Source organism: Delphinapterus leucas, chromosome 6 (genome assembly GCF_059928025.1).
Source record: "Delphinapterus leucas isolate spDelLeu-1000000601 "Yukka" chromosome 6, BTC_Dleu_Yukka2, whole genome shotgun sequence".
Classification (NCBI taxonomy): Eukaryota; Metazoa; Chordata; class Mammalia; order Artiodactyla; family Monodontidae; genus Delphinapterus; species Delphinapterus leucas.
In genome coordinates this window covers 94,744,567-94,764,416 of record NC_143134.1, presented here as the reverse complement: position 1 = coordinate 94,764,416, position 19,850 = coordinate 94,744,567, and the positions used below count along the sequence as shown (strand labels likewise).

General features: G+C 37.3%; 1 protein-coding gene across 1 annotated transcript in view; it reads left to right on the top strand.

Annotated features, from left to right (window-relative positions):
• The window catches only part of GRIN3A (glutamate ionotropic receptor NMDA type subunit 3A), a 144,977-nt gene that overhangs the window by 33,136 nt on the left and 91,991 nt on the right, over positions 1-19,850 (top strand). The window contains exon 2 of the mRNA XM_022600257.2: positions 8,935-9,539. Coding sequence (XP_022455965.1) covers positions 8,935-9,539 — 605 coding nt within the window. The remainder of the gene's footprint in view (positions 1-8,934; positions 9,540-19,850) is intronic.

The following is a 19,850-nucleotide window of genomic DNA, read 5'->3' as shown; positions in this document are numbered from 1 at the left end:
TCTGTTCATTCAGGATTCATCATTCTGGACCTGAAGTCACCAGAACTGCTTATAGAGGCTTTAAGAGTTTGAAGGCTCTAATTCTACTTTCTCTAATTCATGAGAAAATACTGCCTCTGTGACCAGAGACTTTGAAACTAAATTCAATATTTCTAATGCCTTCTTATTTTAAACCAGGATTTGAAAGGTACAAAGAATTAACTATGCTAATGTGTGCCTATTAATGCAAGTGAAATAAAATGTATTGCAGCAAAGCTTAATCATAATGAATAGATCACAAGTTTTGAAATAAGGTGGTAAGATGGAAATTTACTTAGATACTATTTAAGGTCATGCTAATACTATTTCTAGTATTAAACTGGTCAGTGTCAGGTAGCAAGCAATGAATGTGAGTCCATCTAATTTTTCAAAATTTTCAAATGAAATAAGAAGCCATTATGCAACTAAATTGATTTTATAGATTTTATGATATTATAAAAATTAATCTGGAATGCTAAACGAGAATATACGAAAGCCATGTTACATCACAATTAGTTGAACCATGGTTTAAATGTACAAAACATGTACTTGTATCAATTAAAAAATGGCTTACAGAATCGAGAAAAAAGTTTATGTCAACTGTGGTGTCAGTTAATAGAAATAATCAACATTTAGCTGACTTTTCATTCTTAGTATAATAAAGCCAATTAGTATGTGACATAAGCCATCTCTTAATAATAGTTTCAAGCTGCATTGACATAAAATAATCAAATTTCCATAGGAAATTTAACTTGCATGCTAGACAGTTTATCTGGTGCACATTTCAACAGTTCCCATTATAAGAAAATATGCTGCCGTTTGTCACTGAGAGAGTGTCTATAACAATAGTTTGAATACTTCAATAAGAAGAGTGGCCCCCGCTTGCCACGGCTAGAGAGGGCCCTCGCACAGAAACGAAGACCCAACGCAGCCATAAATAAATAAATAAATTTAAAAATAACTTAAAAAAAAAAAAGGGACTTGATTCCATGGGCTTTTAGGATTACTTGCAAATAACTGGAGCTATAAATTTTAATCTACAAATGTCAAGACTCTAATGCACATTTTATTCTTACCAAGTGGAGGGAGCAGTATAGAGTACTGGCCCAAAGCACAGGCTTTCAAGTCTTACAAACTTGGATTTTGGACCCAGGCTCTATTTCTCAGTAGCTGTGCAACCTTGGGGAAATTACTCACTCTTTCTGAGCGTCATTTTTGTCATCTGTTAAAGGAGGCTAATCATCGTAATCACCTCATGAGGTCATTGTGAGGATAAAATAAGACAATATGCAAAAAGCACTAGGGCCATTGGTAGGTATTAGCTTTTCATTTGCATTATTATTAGATTACAATTTCTGGGCAGGGACTATGCCTTATGTTTGCCTGAATCCCTAATGCAACCGCAAAAACAGTTAATTTATTTAAAAGCCTGGGCTTCTAAAGGAATAAGCTTTAATTTTCAGAAAGAAAAAGACTTCTATATAATATAGGTCAAATGAGCTGTGTGGTAATGAGAAACAGCAAACTTCCTGCAGCCTCCTTGGCTGAGGAGAAGCGATAGCAGTGTAGGAAGCGGTTCTGAGCCCTTTGAACACCTTTAGCAATCAGCAGACTTAGGAATAGAAGGGAATTTCATCTCCATTAAAAGTAGTGGAAATATTATGCTCACTTGAGCTTTCTGAGCTTTGGCCTAGAAGTCAAAACTAAATGGGTTTGCTTGCCCAGGCAAGAGCTGAGAGAATTTCATCTTTTCTCCTCTCTTGAAGCAAACCCAACCTCATTACCTCTTTTCTTCTGTCAGGGAATATCTCAAAGTATCTGACAAGCTCGTTGCTGCAATGAATTCTGTTTTTGAAACTTTTACTGATCCCCAAAATAGCTGAATCTGTGCTTTTGGGAAGAACAAAGATTGATGGGGGATCTCCAGCAACTGGCGCCCAAAATTCCTTAACTCGTGATGTCACACTGGAGCTAGTTACCAAAGAAAGAAGTTTTTTGCTTTTGGGGATTTTTTATGGTGGGGGGTGTGCTCTGCTGTGAATATGATGTCTTCCAAATAAATAGCGGCTCCCATCCTGAGATGGAGTTGCTCTTTTCCTGCTAAGGAGTTGGTATAATTGGTATTTGTAAAAGATATTTATTGCAGGGACCATTGGGTGAAAAGAGAAAAGAGAAAGGAAAAAGAGCAAGAATAGCAAAGAAAAAAATTGTATCGCAATCACTTTAGCAGGCATGTCCAACACAATGACTTAACTCTAAGAAAACTGTAACAACTATTACTTACTGGGCCTTCACTCTGGGCCAGTTACTTTCCATGCATTATCACATTCTCACATTTAATTCTCTAAATGAACCTGTAAGGTAGGAGGTAGTATTTTCCTTGTTTTAGAGATGAGAAATTTATGACTCAGAGACAGTGAGTGACTTGTTGAAAGCCACATGGCTTGTAAATGATGGAGCCAGAAGCTAAGGATAGGTTGCTAGGACTACTAAGTCCTAAGCACAATACTTACTGTCCCACAAAAGGAGAGAAAAGCTCAGCTGACTGAAGACAGTGGTCCAGCCAGAAGGGACAGTTTAGGATTTGAGCAAGAACACTGAAGACACTGCAAAAGGGGAGGGTAAAGAATCAAGCAGAGGGGACTTCCCTGGTGGCACAGTGGTTAAGAACCCACCTGCCAATGCAGGGGACACGGGTTCGAGCGCTGGTCCGGGAAGATCCCACATGCCGCGGGCAACTAAGCCCCTGTGCCACAGCTACTGAGCCTGCACTCTAGTGCCCACAAGCCACAACTACTGAGCCTGCATGCTGCAACTACTGAAGCCTGTGCACCTAGAGCCTGTGCTCCGCAACAAGAGAAGCCACCGCAATAAAAAGCCTATGAGCTGTAACAAAGAGTAGCCCCCACTCACCGCAACTAGAGAAAGCCCGCGTGCAGCAACGAAGACCCAATGCAGCCAAGAATAAATAAATAAATAAATAAATAAACAAAATTTAAAATAAAAGAATCAAGCAGAGGGAATGTAGAAGCAGGTAGTGGCTCCAACCATTTATCTGGGACTAGGAAGATTGTACCTAGTCAAAGAGGAATGGATGGTCAAAATGAAACTACATTTTTAGTTAAATGTGTATGTTTTAAAAAATGAGTATTTGTGTTTACCTATATATAGTGATTAATCATTTTTATACACATCCCTTATTTTTTCTAAAGTCCCAGTTAGAGAGTGCTTATACAGTGCAAATATGTGCATCCACCTACCCTACTAATCATAATTATTACACTTTTCCTGGGATACTCTTTCCCCTTTCCTAGTCTTGCTACACCTTATTAGTTTCATTTACAGTAATTTCCATAATTATAATTATATTAAGTGTTTGTCTACTTATCTGTAAATTGTCTATCTCTCACCCACTGTATAGACAACAGGAAATTTTTACAGAGTATGGCTCACAGTAGGAGCTTAAAATTAATTTTCTTGATTGAATGAATGCTCAGTCATGGGTTCTATTTCCTGATTGATTAGTAAATGTTCTTTACATTTTGTGACCATTAACTCTGTCAAATATGTTGCAAATATTCTTTTGTTTCTCATATTTTTATTTTTTTGTTTGTTTGCTTATGAGAGGTGTTTAATGCTGGAAATAAAGCATATTGTAATATTTAGTTTAATGTATTTCTCTTTATCATTGTGATTTCTGACACATTTACCTATATGCTCTAACTTTTAATGATTTGACATTGTACTTTTAGCTCTTAAATGGCCTGGAATTTTTTTTTTTTTTTTTTGGCCTGGAATTTATTTTTAATATATGGTAGAACTAGGACTTTAAATGATATTTATTTTCCCAAAAAATCTATTTTCTCAACTCTTAACTTCATATGTTTCTTCTATATTCCTTTATAATTTTCAGTGTATAGTATTCAATATATTAATATAGTATATTAAATCAATGTACTTCTTAATGTGCATTAACATCTGTTCTATTTATTTACCTGTTAATTCTTTTGTTAATACTTACCTGTCTTAATTATTATGGTTATATAAAAATTGCATTTTCTGTTGTGTTCTAATATCTCTTAAGGCACGGCCCCTCTATCTTTTTATTTTTCCACATTTTCTTACCCTTCTCGCCTGGTTTTTGTTTCTGTGGAATTTTAATCTTTTACTAGTTGTAAATCCACTGTGCTCCATAACAGCTAAAGCAATCTTCCCTTACACAGTTGAATAAATCTCTGACACTTCTGCAATTCTCTGACACTGGCAACTGCACTGCTGTCTTGGCAACTGCTCTCTCCTTCCAGCTCTGCACTTGACTTGTTGAGATTTCATTCCATGAGTGCATTTCAACATGGCCATTTCCCATCCACACTTCTGGCCCATACTTTTGGGAATGTCAGCCCCCAAATAATGTAGAAGCAGATTATGATGGGAATAAAACCCTAAAACTCAGTGGAGTGGAGACGCGTGTTATCTTGCTTAGAAATAAAGACTCAATTCAAAGTATAGGAAAATTACATTAGAAAATTCCTTAAGTTAGTGAAAACATAGAAACGACCTAAGTGTCCATCAAAAGATGAGTGGATAAAGCAGATGTGTGACACACACACACACACACACACACACACACACACACACACAGTGGAATATTACTCAGCCATAAAAAAGGATGAAATCTTGCCACTTGTGACAACATGGTTGGGTCTAGAGGGTATTACACTAAGTGAAGTAAGTCAGACAGAGAAAGACAAGTACCATATGGTTTCACTTATATGTGGAATCTAAAAAACAAAACGAATCAACAAACAAAAACAAAGCAGAAACAGACATAGATAAAGAGAACAAACTGGTGGTTGCCAGAGGTTGGGGTGGAGGTTGGATGAAATAGGTGAAAGAGACTAAGAGATACAAACTACCAGTTATAAAATAAATAACTTATGAGGAAGTATTAGACAGCTTAAGGAATATAGTAGTCAGTAATACTGTAATAATTTTGAAGGGTGACAGATGGTTACCAGACATATTATGGTGATCATTTCATAATATATTTGAATGTCAAATCACTGTTGCACACCTGAAATTGACATAATGTTGTACATTAACTATACTTCAGTTTTTAAAAATTACCTATTTAATTTGGCATACATGATTTTGTGTATATAACTGTGTACAATAACATGTATTTATTACAATACATAATACCTATATATAATAGTCATAGGTAATAAAGAATACACTCACTTAGGATAATTAGAATTATCAGTACTACTTCATTTTTCTCTCCCCCTACCTCCTCCTGAGCCTGTATATTTTAATTTATATAAATTGAATGCACTTATGAAGCAGTTTTTACTGTCAGCATGGTTGAGAGAGGCTTCCTGACTCAAGTTGTTTTGTTATTGGATCTCTGATTTAGGAGATAAACAATGTAGAAATTTTTTTTTAAATTATACCTTCCTTCAGGCCATGGGTTGTTCTTCTGCAAACAGCAAACTATCTCTCAGACATAGATTTTGATTCTCAGTTTCATTTGATAGGTCTGGTTTAATTTTTGTCCCAGATTTTGATGAAAGTTTTACTATTAGGCTTGAATTTTTTGTTTTAAGTTTTCATATCTGTGTGTGTGTGTCATGCACACACACGTACACGCACCTTTCCCTTGATTATTATATGGAGAGAAATTAGGAGATTTTGCTTCTGAGGCTGCCAGATAAATACAATATCACTAGATGTTTCTAAACTATTATTTAATAAATATTTATTTGAAGAATTGTGTTCCTTAAATTTGTGTAAGGATTAACTTCCACATCTAGACTTTCTTACTAGAATTGTTTGTAGGGATGAGTGTGATTATACAGATCACATAATCCACAGGGAGGGGCTTTCATTTTACTCCTCTGTCACTCTCTCATGCCAAATGCATTTGTCTCTCTGGTGCTGAATGCTCAATGTGATTAGCTAATTTTACTTCCCTATTTAGCAAGAGGAGAACATTTTCATCTCTGCCTCCATTAGAACATGATCCTCACATACTGATTTAATGAATCTCTCTGTAGGAAGTGGATAGATGGGCCTTTGTCCCCACTGGGGGCAAAATATTGGGTCGTGCAGCTCTGCTGGAAATGGTTTTCTTCTCAGTCTTTCAGTGACAAGATTATGATCATAGCCCAGGATGGACAAAAGAAAATTCCAGTTGATAAATACTATCTCTGGTTAACTAATAACTGTGTTAGAAGAGATGATTGAGATATGGTCCTTATCCTAAAGGAGCTTCCAGTCTAGTGTGGGAGATAAGCACTTAACCAAATAACTAACTTACGGTATGAAGGGTGCTGTAATAAAGGGATGAACAAAATGAAACCCAGACACAGACAGGAGACGATTAATTCTGCTTGGGCAACAGTCAGAGGGGCAGTCAAACAAAAACCCAGTTCACCATTGCAGGAAATCAAAAGGGCAAAAATACTGCGAGAAAAAAAGCTCAGCAGCAGAAACACTAGTAAGTGGAACGTAAGCTAACTTCTGGAAATCTGCATGCAAGAGTAGAGTTCTGAAGGATGAATATGAATATAGGCAAGTACATTCACAGGTGGAGAATTCAGCGTATCAAATTTGTGTGGATGTGAACATGCTCACTCTGACACAAGAAAAATAATTTGTCTACTATGACCTGTCTTGGGGTACATGTTTGGAGTGTTACAGGTGAAGTTTGAAATTTGTCCTATGGGTGATTCAGAGGTTATGGTGCAGAAGAATGATATGGTCACATTTATGTTTTAGAAAGAAAACTGGCAACAGAATAGGGAACTGAGGCCAAGAAAACAGTTGGGAATAATTTGTTCCTGCCAGCTAAATGTATAGCTTGCCTTCCATTGCTCACTGATTCTGGAAGAGGGTTAAGGCACAGGAGGATATAAAAAGGAAGGAAGGGAAGAAAGTTAAAAGAGGAGGAAAGAAAGAACTCTCTGGAGCAATTCATATTCATCAGTAGTAAGAGTGAGGAAATGAAGCTTCTGATCCTTCATCTTATATGGCATCCCAAGCCTAGAAACAGGAACTACCTACCTCCTGGTTTTTTGACACCTTTCTACTTTTGCTTCTTACATCTGACCTTGTCACTAAATTTTAATTTTAAAAAAACCTTTTTCTTAATCACTCTTCCTATCATTACCAACACTGGCTTCCAGTTTAAACCCTTAGCACCTTATCGAAATCCTAGAAGGCTTATTTTCCCTCTCCCTTTTGAATACTACCCATAGATGATCCTCCAAAAGCTCTGGTTTTATCATTACAAGTCCTGCTCAAAAGCTTAATTTAGAAGGACAAAAGTCAAGTTATCAAAATAAATTTTAAGACTCCCTCTTCCTTACCATTATGATTACTCTCATTTACTGCCTTTGGTAATAGTTCTCCCATAAATTCCTTTGGAATCCTCACTCCTTATTCTACACATATCAGAATGCTTTTAACCCTTCAAAGAGTTCAAAGTTCAGCTCAAACTCTATTTCTTGTTATACACTTTTTGGTAGATAAAGGAAGGCCACACTTCTTTCCTTTTGTACAAGGGCATGAAATTTTACTGCGAAAGCCCTCCTCATGTTATTGACTTGAATGTTTGGCAAGTTCTCAAAAATAGTTCAATAGTCTAATAGCTCCAAAATGGGACCATATTTAGTCAATTTGGACTGTGTCTATTGTACACTACCTTGTGTAAAGCATTGTGCTAACCATCCTCAGGATGTCAGTGTTAAAGGATAAATATGTCAAATGTCTACTCTCAGAACAATTAACAGATTCATTCATTAGAGGACTATTTCCACATCATCTATATGATTAATAGTTTGTGATTTTTCAAATAAGATACTTTTCTTTCATTGAGTTGGTGAGTTCTATAAGTAGATGAAATTGTGGTGGAAGTTACATAAATGTGTTTAAATGGCACACATTTCACCCTTCACAGCAAGAATCCAGTCTCAGTAGATACAGAAATGCAATCAAACCTTCAATATTAGACTATGTATTTAATTTTTATAAGTATATTGTTAATTATTCCATATGTATTAGTGTATTTAGGCTGCTGTAACACAGACTGGGTAGATTGTAAGCAACAGAATTTCATTTCTCACAATTCTGGAGGCTAGAAGTTCAAAATCAGGGTCCCAGCATGGTGGCAGACTGCCAGCTTCTCACTGTGTCCTCATATTGTGGAAGGGGTAAGGGAATTCTTTTGAGCCTCTTGGACATTAATCTCATTCATGAGGGTTCTGCCCTCATGACCTAATTACTTCCCAAAGGCCCCATCACCTCATACCATCACATTGGGGATTAGGATTTCAACATACGAATTTTGGGGAACATAAACATTCAAATATAGCACCACATATATTAAATGTGCCTTCCTCAGGGGCCAAAAGTTTGGGAAACTATGATGCATCCTTTTTCCACACCATCCTTAACACAAGCACCTGCACTGTTTTAAGACTTTTCTACTAGTAGTTTTAAAGGAAAGCAAAAGTAATTTCTTTAAATTATTTCACCTGACAGGAAAATTGAACAAATGAGTTAAGAAGAGGGATAGTCAGAAATGGGATGCCTAAAGGAGACTGTCTGTAGGAAGTAGACAAGCCTGATAAAAATTTAAGACTAAATGTATAGTTGTGTCACCCCTGACATTTACACCAAGGATCATCTGCCCTCTGGTACTCTGAGCAAAAATTATAAGGAAATCAGTTGTAAGGAATCAATTCCATTAGACAGGAAACATAGCTTTCAAAATTATGGGAATTTTATCCCAGAGGCAGTTGAATATCATAGGGAAAAATAAAAGATGAAGCCTCATAAGAAAGCAAAAGTACCCTATATTATAATCTTTGGCCATTACTTTCTAATTCTTCTTTTTCATATCTTTAAATACAGAATCCCCTTCACCTCCAACTGAGTTTAGAAAATTCATTAAGTTCTGATGCTGATGTCACTGTCTCAATCCTGACCATGAACAACTGGTACAATTTTAGCTTGTTGCTGTGCCAGGAAGACTGGAACATCACTGACTTCCTCGTCCTTACCCAGAATAATTCCAAGTTCCACCTGGGCTCTATCATCAACATCACCATCAACCTCTCCTCCACTGAGGACCTCTTGAGCTTCCTGCAGGTCCAGCTTGAGAGCGTTAAGAACAGTACGCCCACAATGGTGATGTTTGGCTGCGACATGGAAAGTATCCGGCGGATTTTCGAAATTACCACCCAGTTTGGGGTAGCAGCCCCTGAGCTTCATTGGGTGCTGGGGGATTCCCAGAATGTTGAGCAACTGAGGACAGAAGGTCTGCCCTTAGGGCTCATTGCTCATGGAAAAACAACACAGTCTGTCTTTGAGTACTATGTACAAGATGCCATGGAACTGGTTGCAAGAGCTGTAGCCACAGCCACCATGATCCAGCCAGAACTTGCTCTCATTCCCAGCACGATGAACTGCATGGATGTGGAAACTGCAAATCTCACTTCAGGACAATATTTATCAAGGTAGGATGCAAGACCTGGTTTACATCCCCAGTCATAGGACTGTGATAGGAAATAAAATCTCCCTATCTATCCCATTTGCAGAAAGCACATGGCATATAGTGGGGAATCCTCAGTCCCACTTTTAAATCCTGGCTTAGTCCCATACTAGCTATGTGTTCTTGGCAAGCTATTTAAAAACTCTGAGCCTCAGTTTTCTCACTAGTAAACTAAGATAATATTAAATAGCTTGATATATTATAATAAAGACACCACAAAATTCTATATGAAAAGTACCTAACACTGCTCAGCTCATAGTAGATGCACAACAAATGTTTCCATCCCTGCTCACTCTTTCCTATATCAACAGACTTGGACAAATCTCTCTAAATCTATACAGAGAAAAAAATTAGTCACGCTGGAGATAGGCTTTTCTCTCTACTCCCAGGCTATGATGAATAAGGCAGAATAGAGAAGTGACTAAAGACATAGACCCTGGAGCCAGACTCCCTATGCTTGAATTTTAGCTTTGCATGACTTGGTCAAGTGATTTAACTTCTCTGAGCCTTAGTTTCCTATGTCCTATACCCATTTATGTAAAAAGATATAACAGTAGATCCTACTATCCATGGAGGAGTTGTGATAGGTAGATGGTAGATGATAGGTAAGTAGATAGATAGATAGAACTAAGAGTTCCACAAGAGTAAAATGTATATATATATTTTTTATGTTTTATATATATATATATATATATACTTTTTAAAATTAGCTACCTTTCTTTTCCAGTTCCTCAATCTGGTTCAGAATCTAGAATGAAAAAGCCTGTTTAAGTTAAAGAATAATTCATCCTATAGACATGGTTTTCATGATCCCTGGAAAAAGGAGAAATCCTTAAAGGATATTTTACAGGGGTCTAGATTTTTTTCCTGAAAAGGACCACCTATGGTCAGAGAGGCCAAATCAGAGAATTATTGCTGTTTCAGAGATGAAGGCTTAGCTATAGTCTGGCCCCATTTTAGGAAGTCCTCTTGGAACAGGGACATCTGACTGTGTTGAGGAGCACAAGGTAACCTCATGGTGTCTTGCCTTTTAAAAGACATGAACGTTTGAGGAAAGATCAGAAGGTGCCAAGCATTTTACATTTAATTTCACATGTATGCATTGAGCACCTACTATGCACAAGGCAACATGCTAAATGCCATATATATGGCAGAGTTTAAGCACAGCCTACACACTCCTTAAAGAATGTTAATAAAATAAAATATCTCAAAAACTCACTTATTAGGAATCTATAAATGATAAAATTAGATGTCCTATCATCAACTGAACTTTCCATTTTTTCCATAATGTATTTGAATTTCCTCAAGATTAAAGTCTATGAAAAAAAATAAGGTCTATGCATGTTTTATTTTATAGCCACTATCCAGAACTAATCTGGTTTTTTTTTTAATCTTTTTTTTTTTGGCTGCATTGGGTCTTCGTTGCTGTGCACGGGCTTTCTCTAGTTGTGGCGAGCGGGGGCTGCTCTTTGTTGTGGTGTGCGGGCTTCTCATTGTGATGGCTTCTCTTGTTGCGGAGCTACGAGTTCTAGGGTGCGCCGGCTTCATAGTTGTGGCACGCGGGCTCAGTAGTTTTGGCGCACGGGCTCAGTTGCTCCGCGGCATGTGGGATCTTCCCAGACCAGGGCTCGAACCCGTGTCCCCTGCACTGGCAGGCAGATTCTTAACCACTGCGCCACCAGGGAAGTCCTAATCTACTGTTTTTCAACATAGCACTTCACTGAGGCTCAGGACTTTATCTGGGATAAGAAACATCCTCCTTCATAACAAAAATATAAGCAAAGCCTTTAGTTATAATTTCAAATAGTCATTATTTTGGAAGGACAATCTTAAACAATAGACAGGAAAAACCACTTGTGAAAACTATATTAAAATTTTTAATGTCTTTCTGTCTCATATAAAATGGAGAGCACAAGAAAAATAATTCTGTTTGGATCCTAAAAATGTTTAGAAGCTACAGAAATATTTGTTGACTTGGGTTGTATATACTTTAGGGGTTCATTTTATCAAGATCAAACTGATCTTTCTGGCTCCTCAAAATTTAATTTATGTTAAAGTTATGTGCCTCCTTCTATAAAGATCCCATGGCACTTTGTACATGAAATTATATGATGGTACTTAGTCTATTCCATCATCATTATTTGTCTCTGTGTCTGACTTCTGAACTAAAATATAAATTCTATTCAGTGGAGATACTATTGAACTTAGTTTAATGCCTGGCATATAGCAGCTACTTAATAGACATTTATTGAAATTAACATAGAAAGAAAAGGAAATTTTATATTATATTTACATCCTACACCATCTGTTGCTCTAGAAGAATAATGGGTGGTTAACAGATAAATAAAATTTTGTCTAAATTAAAAACAGTTTTTTTAACTTACCTAGATACCATCTGGTTTTCTTTTCTTTTCTTTTTTTTTTTTTTTTTTTGATAGAATGTTAGGTTAGCAGATAACCTCTGCCCTTGTGGCTATTTCCACATGATTATTCCACAAACTTGGAAAATTGTGAAAGATGAGTGTGAGGTTTGGAGCCTGGAAGCAATTCACAGTGTATACAGGTCAGCAACAATATTTTCATCTCTGTGGATGTGTTTGAGAATGAACTTAAAGAACTTCAGGAAATACGCCTAGGACTTCTTAAACTCCCTGAGGAATATAGTCAAGAGAAAGTTTCAAAGTGTTCAGGAAAGGGTCAAGGGAAGTGAGGAAAAGCCTTCAAGGAGTCTTTATAATGAATAACTGAAAAGCTGCCTTAAGCTATAAACATCTGTGGATTTTTCATCATCCTTATTTATTTTGTTGAATACAGTCTTTTTAGAAAGTTCGTTATTCTCAGTCCATAAGTCACATCTCCATATAGTAATTTTCTTAATTATTCCTAAATTTTGTGAGGCTGACCCTACTTCCTCACTGCATAATGAAAGTCCTGAGGATAATGAGCCATGAATATCGAGTGTCAGAGTTATGCAAGCTTTCATTTCTCACACAGTCACTTTCAGTTTAGGCTGACAGAATTGTTAACATTTATAAATGTTAATGAAATCACCAAAAACGTGGCTTTTTCAGCATAGGCCTTTAGACTAGAAAAAAATCATTTCTCATGGCAGACTACATAGACATAATAACAGGTAAAAAGTATTTAATTCCTCCTGGGTCCCCACATGCCAGAGCAAACATCCATCATAACTAAATGTAGACAAAACCACGTGGGGGCCAAGTTCATACTGTGATCTTTAACAATTTATTTGCAAGTTGTTTTATTAAATGTTAATTACTTTGAAGCAATGATATCTGATATATTATTTGGCAATAACTTCACAAATACATGTGCAAAGGTGTTTCTGTGCAGTCAGTGACTATTTGTTGAACTAGGGTGAGGCAGACAAAATGAAGAGTTGCATCCTGCCATTTTGGAGCTGACAGCCTAGTGCATGAGTTGAAAAGTAAGTAAATGGTTATAAAACAAAGGGATACGTTATTCTTAAAAATAGAAATATGTTCAAATACACAGAGGAGGAAATAATTAACTCTTCTCAGAGAGTTGATGATGAGGAAGAAATACTGGAATTGGATCTTGATAAATGAATAGGAGTTTTCTGGTTTGGAGCAAACATTTCCCCACAGGCACAGGAAATGGCATATGCAAATTTACCAAGACCTGAAAGAAATTTAGTACAGTTGGCGTGTACATTGCATATGAAGAGAATCTGACATGATTCTGGAAAAGTTGTTAATTTGATAGCATGCCACACAGAGCTTTTATGCCAAGCTAAGGAGTATGCATTTTATATGCATTCTGGATGTCACTTGAATGGCAGAACATTAGGCATGACATAGTTATAAAATCATAATCCTGTAACAAATTAACCAAATAAAGTAATACAGCATAAAATCCTTGCGACTAATTTTTTAAAAACCATTAAGATATAAAAACTTGTTTTATTTCTCCAAATCTGTTTTAGCTTTGCCCACATTTACTCCCTAACCTCATTCTAAACACCAGACTCTGTTGAAAATGAATAGGAGTTTGAGGACTTCCCTGCTGTTCTTAGGGTTAGGATTTGCCCATGCTTATCTGAAGGCCCTGGGTGGTAATGAATCTGTGTTTCTGGAGAAAGAGCCCCTTGAGTTATTCATAGCCTAGTCAAAGGCAGTTATCCTTCCTTTAGTAATTCCAAGACCCTAGACATCAATAGACACCTTGTTCCCCTTGGCCTAATAAGTCTCTGACCCTTTAGCTAATTAATCATAGTCCTGATAGTTATTCTAGCTTCTCAGCAGGCTATGGAATCTATGGAATCTTGCCTTTCTTCTTGGAATAGCTTCTGCAATTCAGTTCTGTATCAAGTGGGCAGTGATTAATTCATTTATTCATCCACAAACATATGTTGAAGCTTACTTGTATTAGGCTAGGACCTTGGCTAATGCTGGAGACACAAAGAATAGAAAACAGGGGCCCTGCTCCCAGGAAGCTTACAACCCCCTTCTTTTGTTCTTTCAGCGAGAGACAATATGCTCCTCCACTTATCCATATTTTTTATCCATTTTTTTTTGACCTAGCAGTTTGGTTATCATTCCTCACTGAGACAACACCCATTCTACTAGTGATTATCCTTTGGCATTAGCTGGCATTGTTAGGCTCGCTCCTCAGTTGTCCTTGAAAAATGGTTCAATGTGCTAGAGAGACTCTTTCCCCTCCAGGCTATGTTCATCTTTATGCTTACATGGTCAAGCAATACCAAGATTCACTGGCCTTTCATTAATAGTAAATGTTGCTTTATTTATTGATTCTGCATGTATTATCCAGAACATATATGTGCCATGTATTATGAGGCACTAGGAAGCTTCAGAAAAAAAAAGACTAAACAAATACCCATTCAAAAGTCCCAAGGTATAAACTGATGATGTTCCCGGTCTCATTGCTGGATACTAGAAGAGTTCCAGGAGAACTTGAGGTGGCATGATATAATTCTAACTTGGGGTATTCCCATTCACCTTTACAATAATTTACTGGCATTGTGACCCTGCCAAAGTTATTTAATCTCTAGAAAATTTAATTTCCTTAATTATAAGGATTCCTACCTTGAAAAGTTAAGTGGTATGCCTAAGGTAATTCAGTTAGTACTTTATAGGGGAAGGTTTAAACTGTCTAAATCCAAGTTCCAGGCTCTTTCAGAATTAATATAAACTTTCCTTAATTGGGATCCCATTACTTTGTCATTCATATTCTTTCAGCCAAAAGCTATATAAATCAGGAGGTGCGATTACCCATGTATAAGTGTTCTTGTCCTAAAGACCTCTACTGAGCCAAACTAGTTAGCCTGTGTGTTTCAACATGTACTCAAAAGAAATGCAGTTGCATTGAACCTGAAAGCCACGGGTTGGATGATGTTAACACTGGTTCCTTGGGTCCCCAAGGAGAACCCATTGCTGTGGGGTGACCTACTGTGTCCAGCTGTTACTCCTAAGTTAACTTTCTCTGCAAGGCTACCACGGAGTCAGTACTTCTAGAAAACACATGCTTCGGTGTCATGAATCTTAAGGACAACAGTTAAGGTCTATGTTTCCAGATGTTTCCAGTAAGAACTCCTGTCACTGGACTAATTTGGCTAAATCCTTTGAATTTGCCCATCCCTCTATGTCACTTAAGTCCTGCCAAGAGCTGTGTCGAAAATCTTCTCTAAGTCATGGAGGCCTCAAACAAGGAACAGTAAAAGATGTGTATACCCTCAGGACCCTGTTTTGAAGAATACAGCTTAAATTTGCTTAATCTAGCTTCCAGCAGGTTTTAAACTGTGGAAATTTCCCACATTAGGAGAACTTCCAAGCTTCTATTTGCCTGAGTGGAAATTGTGATTATATTCTTTGTTGAATACTTTTTACTTTGTATGCATCTATTATAAAATTTGGAAATATGTCAAAAAAAAGAGGTACTCTGAATTCTACATCTATCCCAGGGCCACTTCAACCTCCAGTGGCAAATACTACATAGTGTCCCATTGACAGGGCTATGCTAAGGGAAGGGATATCAGCACCTGGACTAGTGCTGGAGCCAGATCTAGAGAGCTAGAAGGAATTAAGGTTGGATATTACACAAAGCAAGAGGAGCCATCCAAGGGATGGGCACAGGCCATAATTGTGGAGAGAAGTCAAGGGTTATATCAAAAAATGAAAGGAAAGAAAAACAACATAAGAATATGGTACAAATCTAACTACTGTGGGAGAAAAACACAGAAAGAAAAGAAGTACCAGCTTGCCAGTTGTGCCACATGAAAGCTGAAAAATAGGGCACTATGTCTATGTGTCTGATTTTTTGACTTAGTGATCCCATCACATCACACACACAGCCCAAGAAGTATATTCAAACATGACTCAATCACAAAGATTAGTATTGATATTTTTCTCCTCTTGGTAAAAACGTCAAGGACAAGAGCTCTCCTTCCACTCTATAGTTTCACTTATTGGCAAAACAGACCCCAATGGTCCATGGGTGTACGTATATGTACATTTAATATGTTATTAAATTGCTGTTTGCTCATTAACTGATGGAAATCTATTTTAAAAGATGAGCTTTGTAAGTTGTTTTAAAAGAGGATATAGTCAATGGTTACAGTGTGGGGCCCTCTGCTTTAAAGATTGAAATTTAGCAATTTCCAATTCCTATTAAATTCCTTATTGTTAGAGAGGTTTCCCATAGAACTAATTTCTATTTTTGATACTCTCCATTGTTCAGGGAGAAATGTATTAGAATTTTAATGCTCTGAATAATCTATAAATTGCAAATACAATATCAATACTTCCTGGCTGATTGAGTCCCATTCTTCTGGCAATGTGAGGAAGTGCTCTTGAAGAAACCCATGTCTGATTTGAGCAGGAAACATGTGTTTAATTGCATTTATCCCACAAACATCACTGAGCAGTTATACTGTCCAGGTACCGTGTTGTGCCTAAGATCCAAAGATGACTCAGTGTGACAGATGCTTAGATGAACGCTGAAGTCTCAGCTGGACAGCCTGCAGTGTTATGAAGCAGAGCAGTGGGAAAGGGAGGACTTGTTCATTCCTCACAGCAACTGTACGGAAGAGACTGCTCTCAGAATGTGAAGAATGTCAAAATCCATGCCGCTGAGGATCTTACAGTCTAAAAAGTCAAAGATGGAGTTAATTGGCTGCAATTAGGTGGTTGCTAGGAAAAGGAAACATAAGGATGACACCAAAACTTTTGCCCTGAGCAACTGGAAGGATGGAGTTGCCATTAATTAAGATAAAGAAAACTGTAGAAGAATCAGGTTGTGAGGTGGGTGAGAACCACCAGGAATTCAATTTTGCTAATGTTAACTTTGAGATAATTCATAGATAACCAAATGCAGTTGTCAAGTAGGTAGGTGGTGATCTTCCAGAGTTCAGGAAGGAGGTCTGGACTGGAGATACAATTTTCCCCAAAGGGAAAAATAAATTTTAAGGATTTATAGAGCAAAACAGATATTCCCAGATACAGATATGGTTAATGGAAGGCAACTATAACAGGGGGAAAAAGCAAAGATAAGAGGGCAATTTTAAAAGAAGTGAAAAACAAATGAGAGAAATAGACATGCAAAGAGACAAGCTGATGCGTGAAGAAAAGACCAAAGTAGAAATAAATATATGACTTATAAACAACTGGGCATGGAAGAAGACACATAAGGATTATGATGCATTTAGACAACGCAAAAGTAGATTCATACATCTCCAAAATGAAGACTGGAAAAAACGGGATTATGATAGAACTAGTTCAAGATAAGAAAAGATAACAAATTTATAATGAATATAAAAACATAAGATTAGTAAAAATTTATATGCTGAATAAGAAGAAAACTCAGGGGCAACAGGTCTTAAAATCTTTAAGAACATGGCAACATTATTTACAGTAGGAGATTTTTATTTAACTTTAGTAAATTTTAGAGCAAGATTTTAAAAAGTAAAAATAATACATGAATATGTAATTAAGCCAATAAATTAAGATAAATACTGCAGTTAACATTCTATTATTAAAGAATATATGAACACAAATATTTCATCTTCCAAAAATCCAGAAAAGAGAGAGGTGGGAGGAGATCTAGAAAGAAGGAATTAACAAAACCCAAGTTAATTAATTAGAAGAAATCCTAAGATTAGTATAAATGATATCATATACAGTTCCATAGCAACAAATTCTTAGGAGGATATCATTCGCCAAGATGGACCCAGAGAAATAGAAAGTTTAATAGAAGAGATTGAAAAAGTGATTGAAAAATTACAATTTTTTAGAAAGTGGTAGGCCCAGGTAGTTTTACAACTTACTCTTGCAAACTCAAATGGGAAAACAAAACAATAAACATTTTAGTTGGAATTGATCTAATACATTTCTTATGAAAGTTATTTGCTTTCTGCATTTTTAAGAGTGCCTTCGGTCTCATTTTGAGAGTAATACAATAAACCTTCTCTCAAATGAATTATAAGGGGGAGAGTATAATGAGCTCTATAATTTACTTTTTAAATGCCCTAAATGAGTTAAAGCAATCAAGAGAGAACTTCCACAAGCTCTCTTGTCCATATCCACCCACCTACTTGCCTCTGGACCCTGTATTCTCTCTGCCTTCTCTCATGTCCATGCTCCTCTTTTGTCACAGCAAAGAGCATCACCCCCTCTTGCACCTTAGAGCACAATCCCTTTTGCCCCTCAAGGGAACTGTCCCAGGAATTCTCTCTGTTCTATCCTACATCAACAATTTTTCTATTTTTACTAGATCATTCCCATCATCATAAAAGCCTGCACATATATATATACTTATATATGTACTTAATTTTTCCTCTCCACCACTATTCCATTTTTGTCCTCTTTATAGCATAACTCTCTGAAGAGTTATCTCCAGTTTCTCTCTTTCCATTTTCCCTTGAAACATTAGGCTCCAATACTTCACTGAACTTACTCTCATGAAGTCACCAGTGGCCTACATGTTTCTAAAGCGAACGGTCAGTTCTCAGTCCTCATTGCATTTGAGCTGTTAGAAGCATTGACACAGCTGATCAGTGTCCCCTCCTTGAAAAATCCTTTTTACTTGGCTTCTAGAACACAACATAGCCCGCTTTATGTCTCTGGTTACTTCTCAGTTTCCTTTGCTAGTTCTTCCTCACCTTCAACACCTCCAAATGTTGAAGTGCCCTGGACTCACTCCTTGAACTTCTTCTCAACTACAATTACCATTATGATCTCCTTAAATACCCTATATAGACTTTTGGCTCCCAAACTGTACCTCCAGTCCAGACCTACTTCGTGAACTCTGGAAGATCACCACCTACCTACTTGACAACTGCATTTGGATATCTATGAATTATCTCAAAATTAACATTAGCAAAACTGTACTCCTGGTGGTTCTCACCCACCTCACAACCTGATTCTTCTACAGTTTTCTTTATCTTAATTAATGGCAACTCCATCCTTCCAATCGCTCAGGGAAAAAACTTTGGTGTCATCCTTATGTTTCCTTTTCCTAGCAACTATATGAGCCATCAGCAAATCCTGTCAGTGGCAGCTTCAAAATTTATCAAGATCCAACTAATTCTTCTCACCTCCACTGCTACTACCTCAGTCTAAACCATCATCAACTTTTGTCTGGTATTTGAAACAGCCTCCTAACTGGTCTTTCTGCTTCTGCTCTTGTCTCTCTGTAGTCCATTCTCAACACAACACTGAGATGAGCCCGTTAAAATGTAGGTCATGGGCTTCCCTAGTGACGCAGTGGTTGAGAGTCTGCCTGCCGATGCAGGGGACACGGGTTCGTGCCCCGGTCTGGGAAGATCCCACATGCTGCAGAGTGGCTGGGCCCCGTGAGCCATGGCTGCTGAGCCTGCGTGTCCGGAGCCTGTGCTCCGCAACGGGAGAGGCCACAGCAGTGAGAGGCCCGCCTACCGCAAAAAATAAATAAATAAATAAAATGTAGGTCATATCTTATCACTTCTCTGCTCAAAACCTACCAGTGGCTCTCCATCTCACATAGAGAAGAAACAAAGTCCTTACGGTGACCTACAAAATCCTATTTTCCCCACCTCCCACTCCCCATAAGTTTTTTCTGACCTCATCTTTAACTCTCCTGCCCCTCCCTCCCTTAGCTATTTCTCAAACATACCCGGTACAGTCACACTCAAGGACACTGGACTCCTTGCTCCCTATACAGGGAATGCTCTTTACCCAGATATCCTCTTGGTCAGCTCCTTCCCTTTCTTCAACCCTTTACTCAAATATCACCTTCTCCT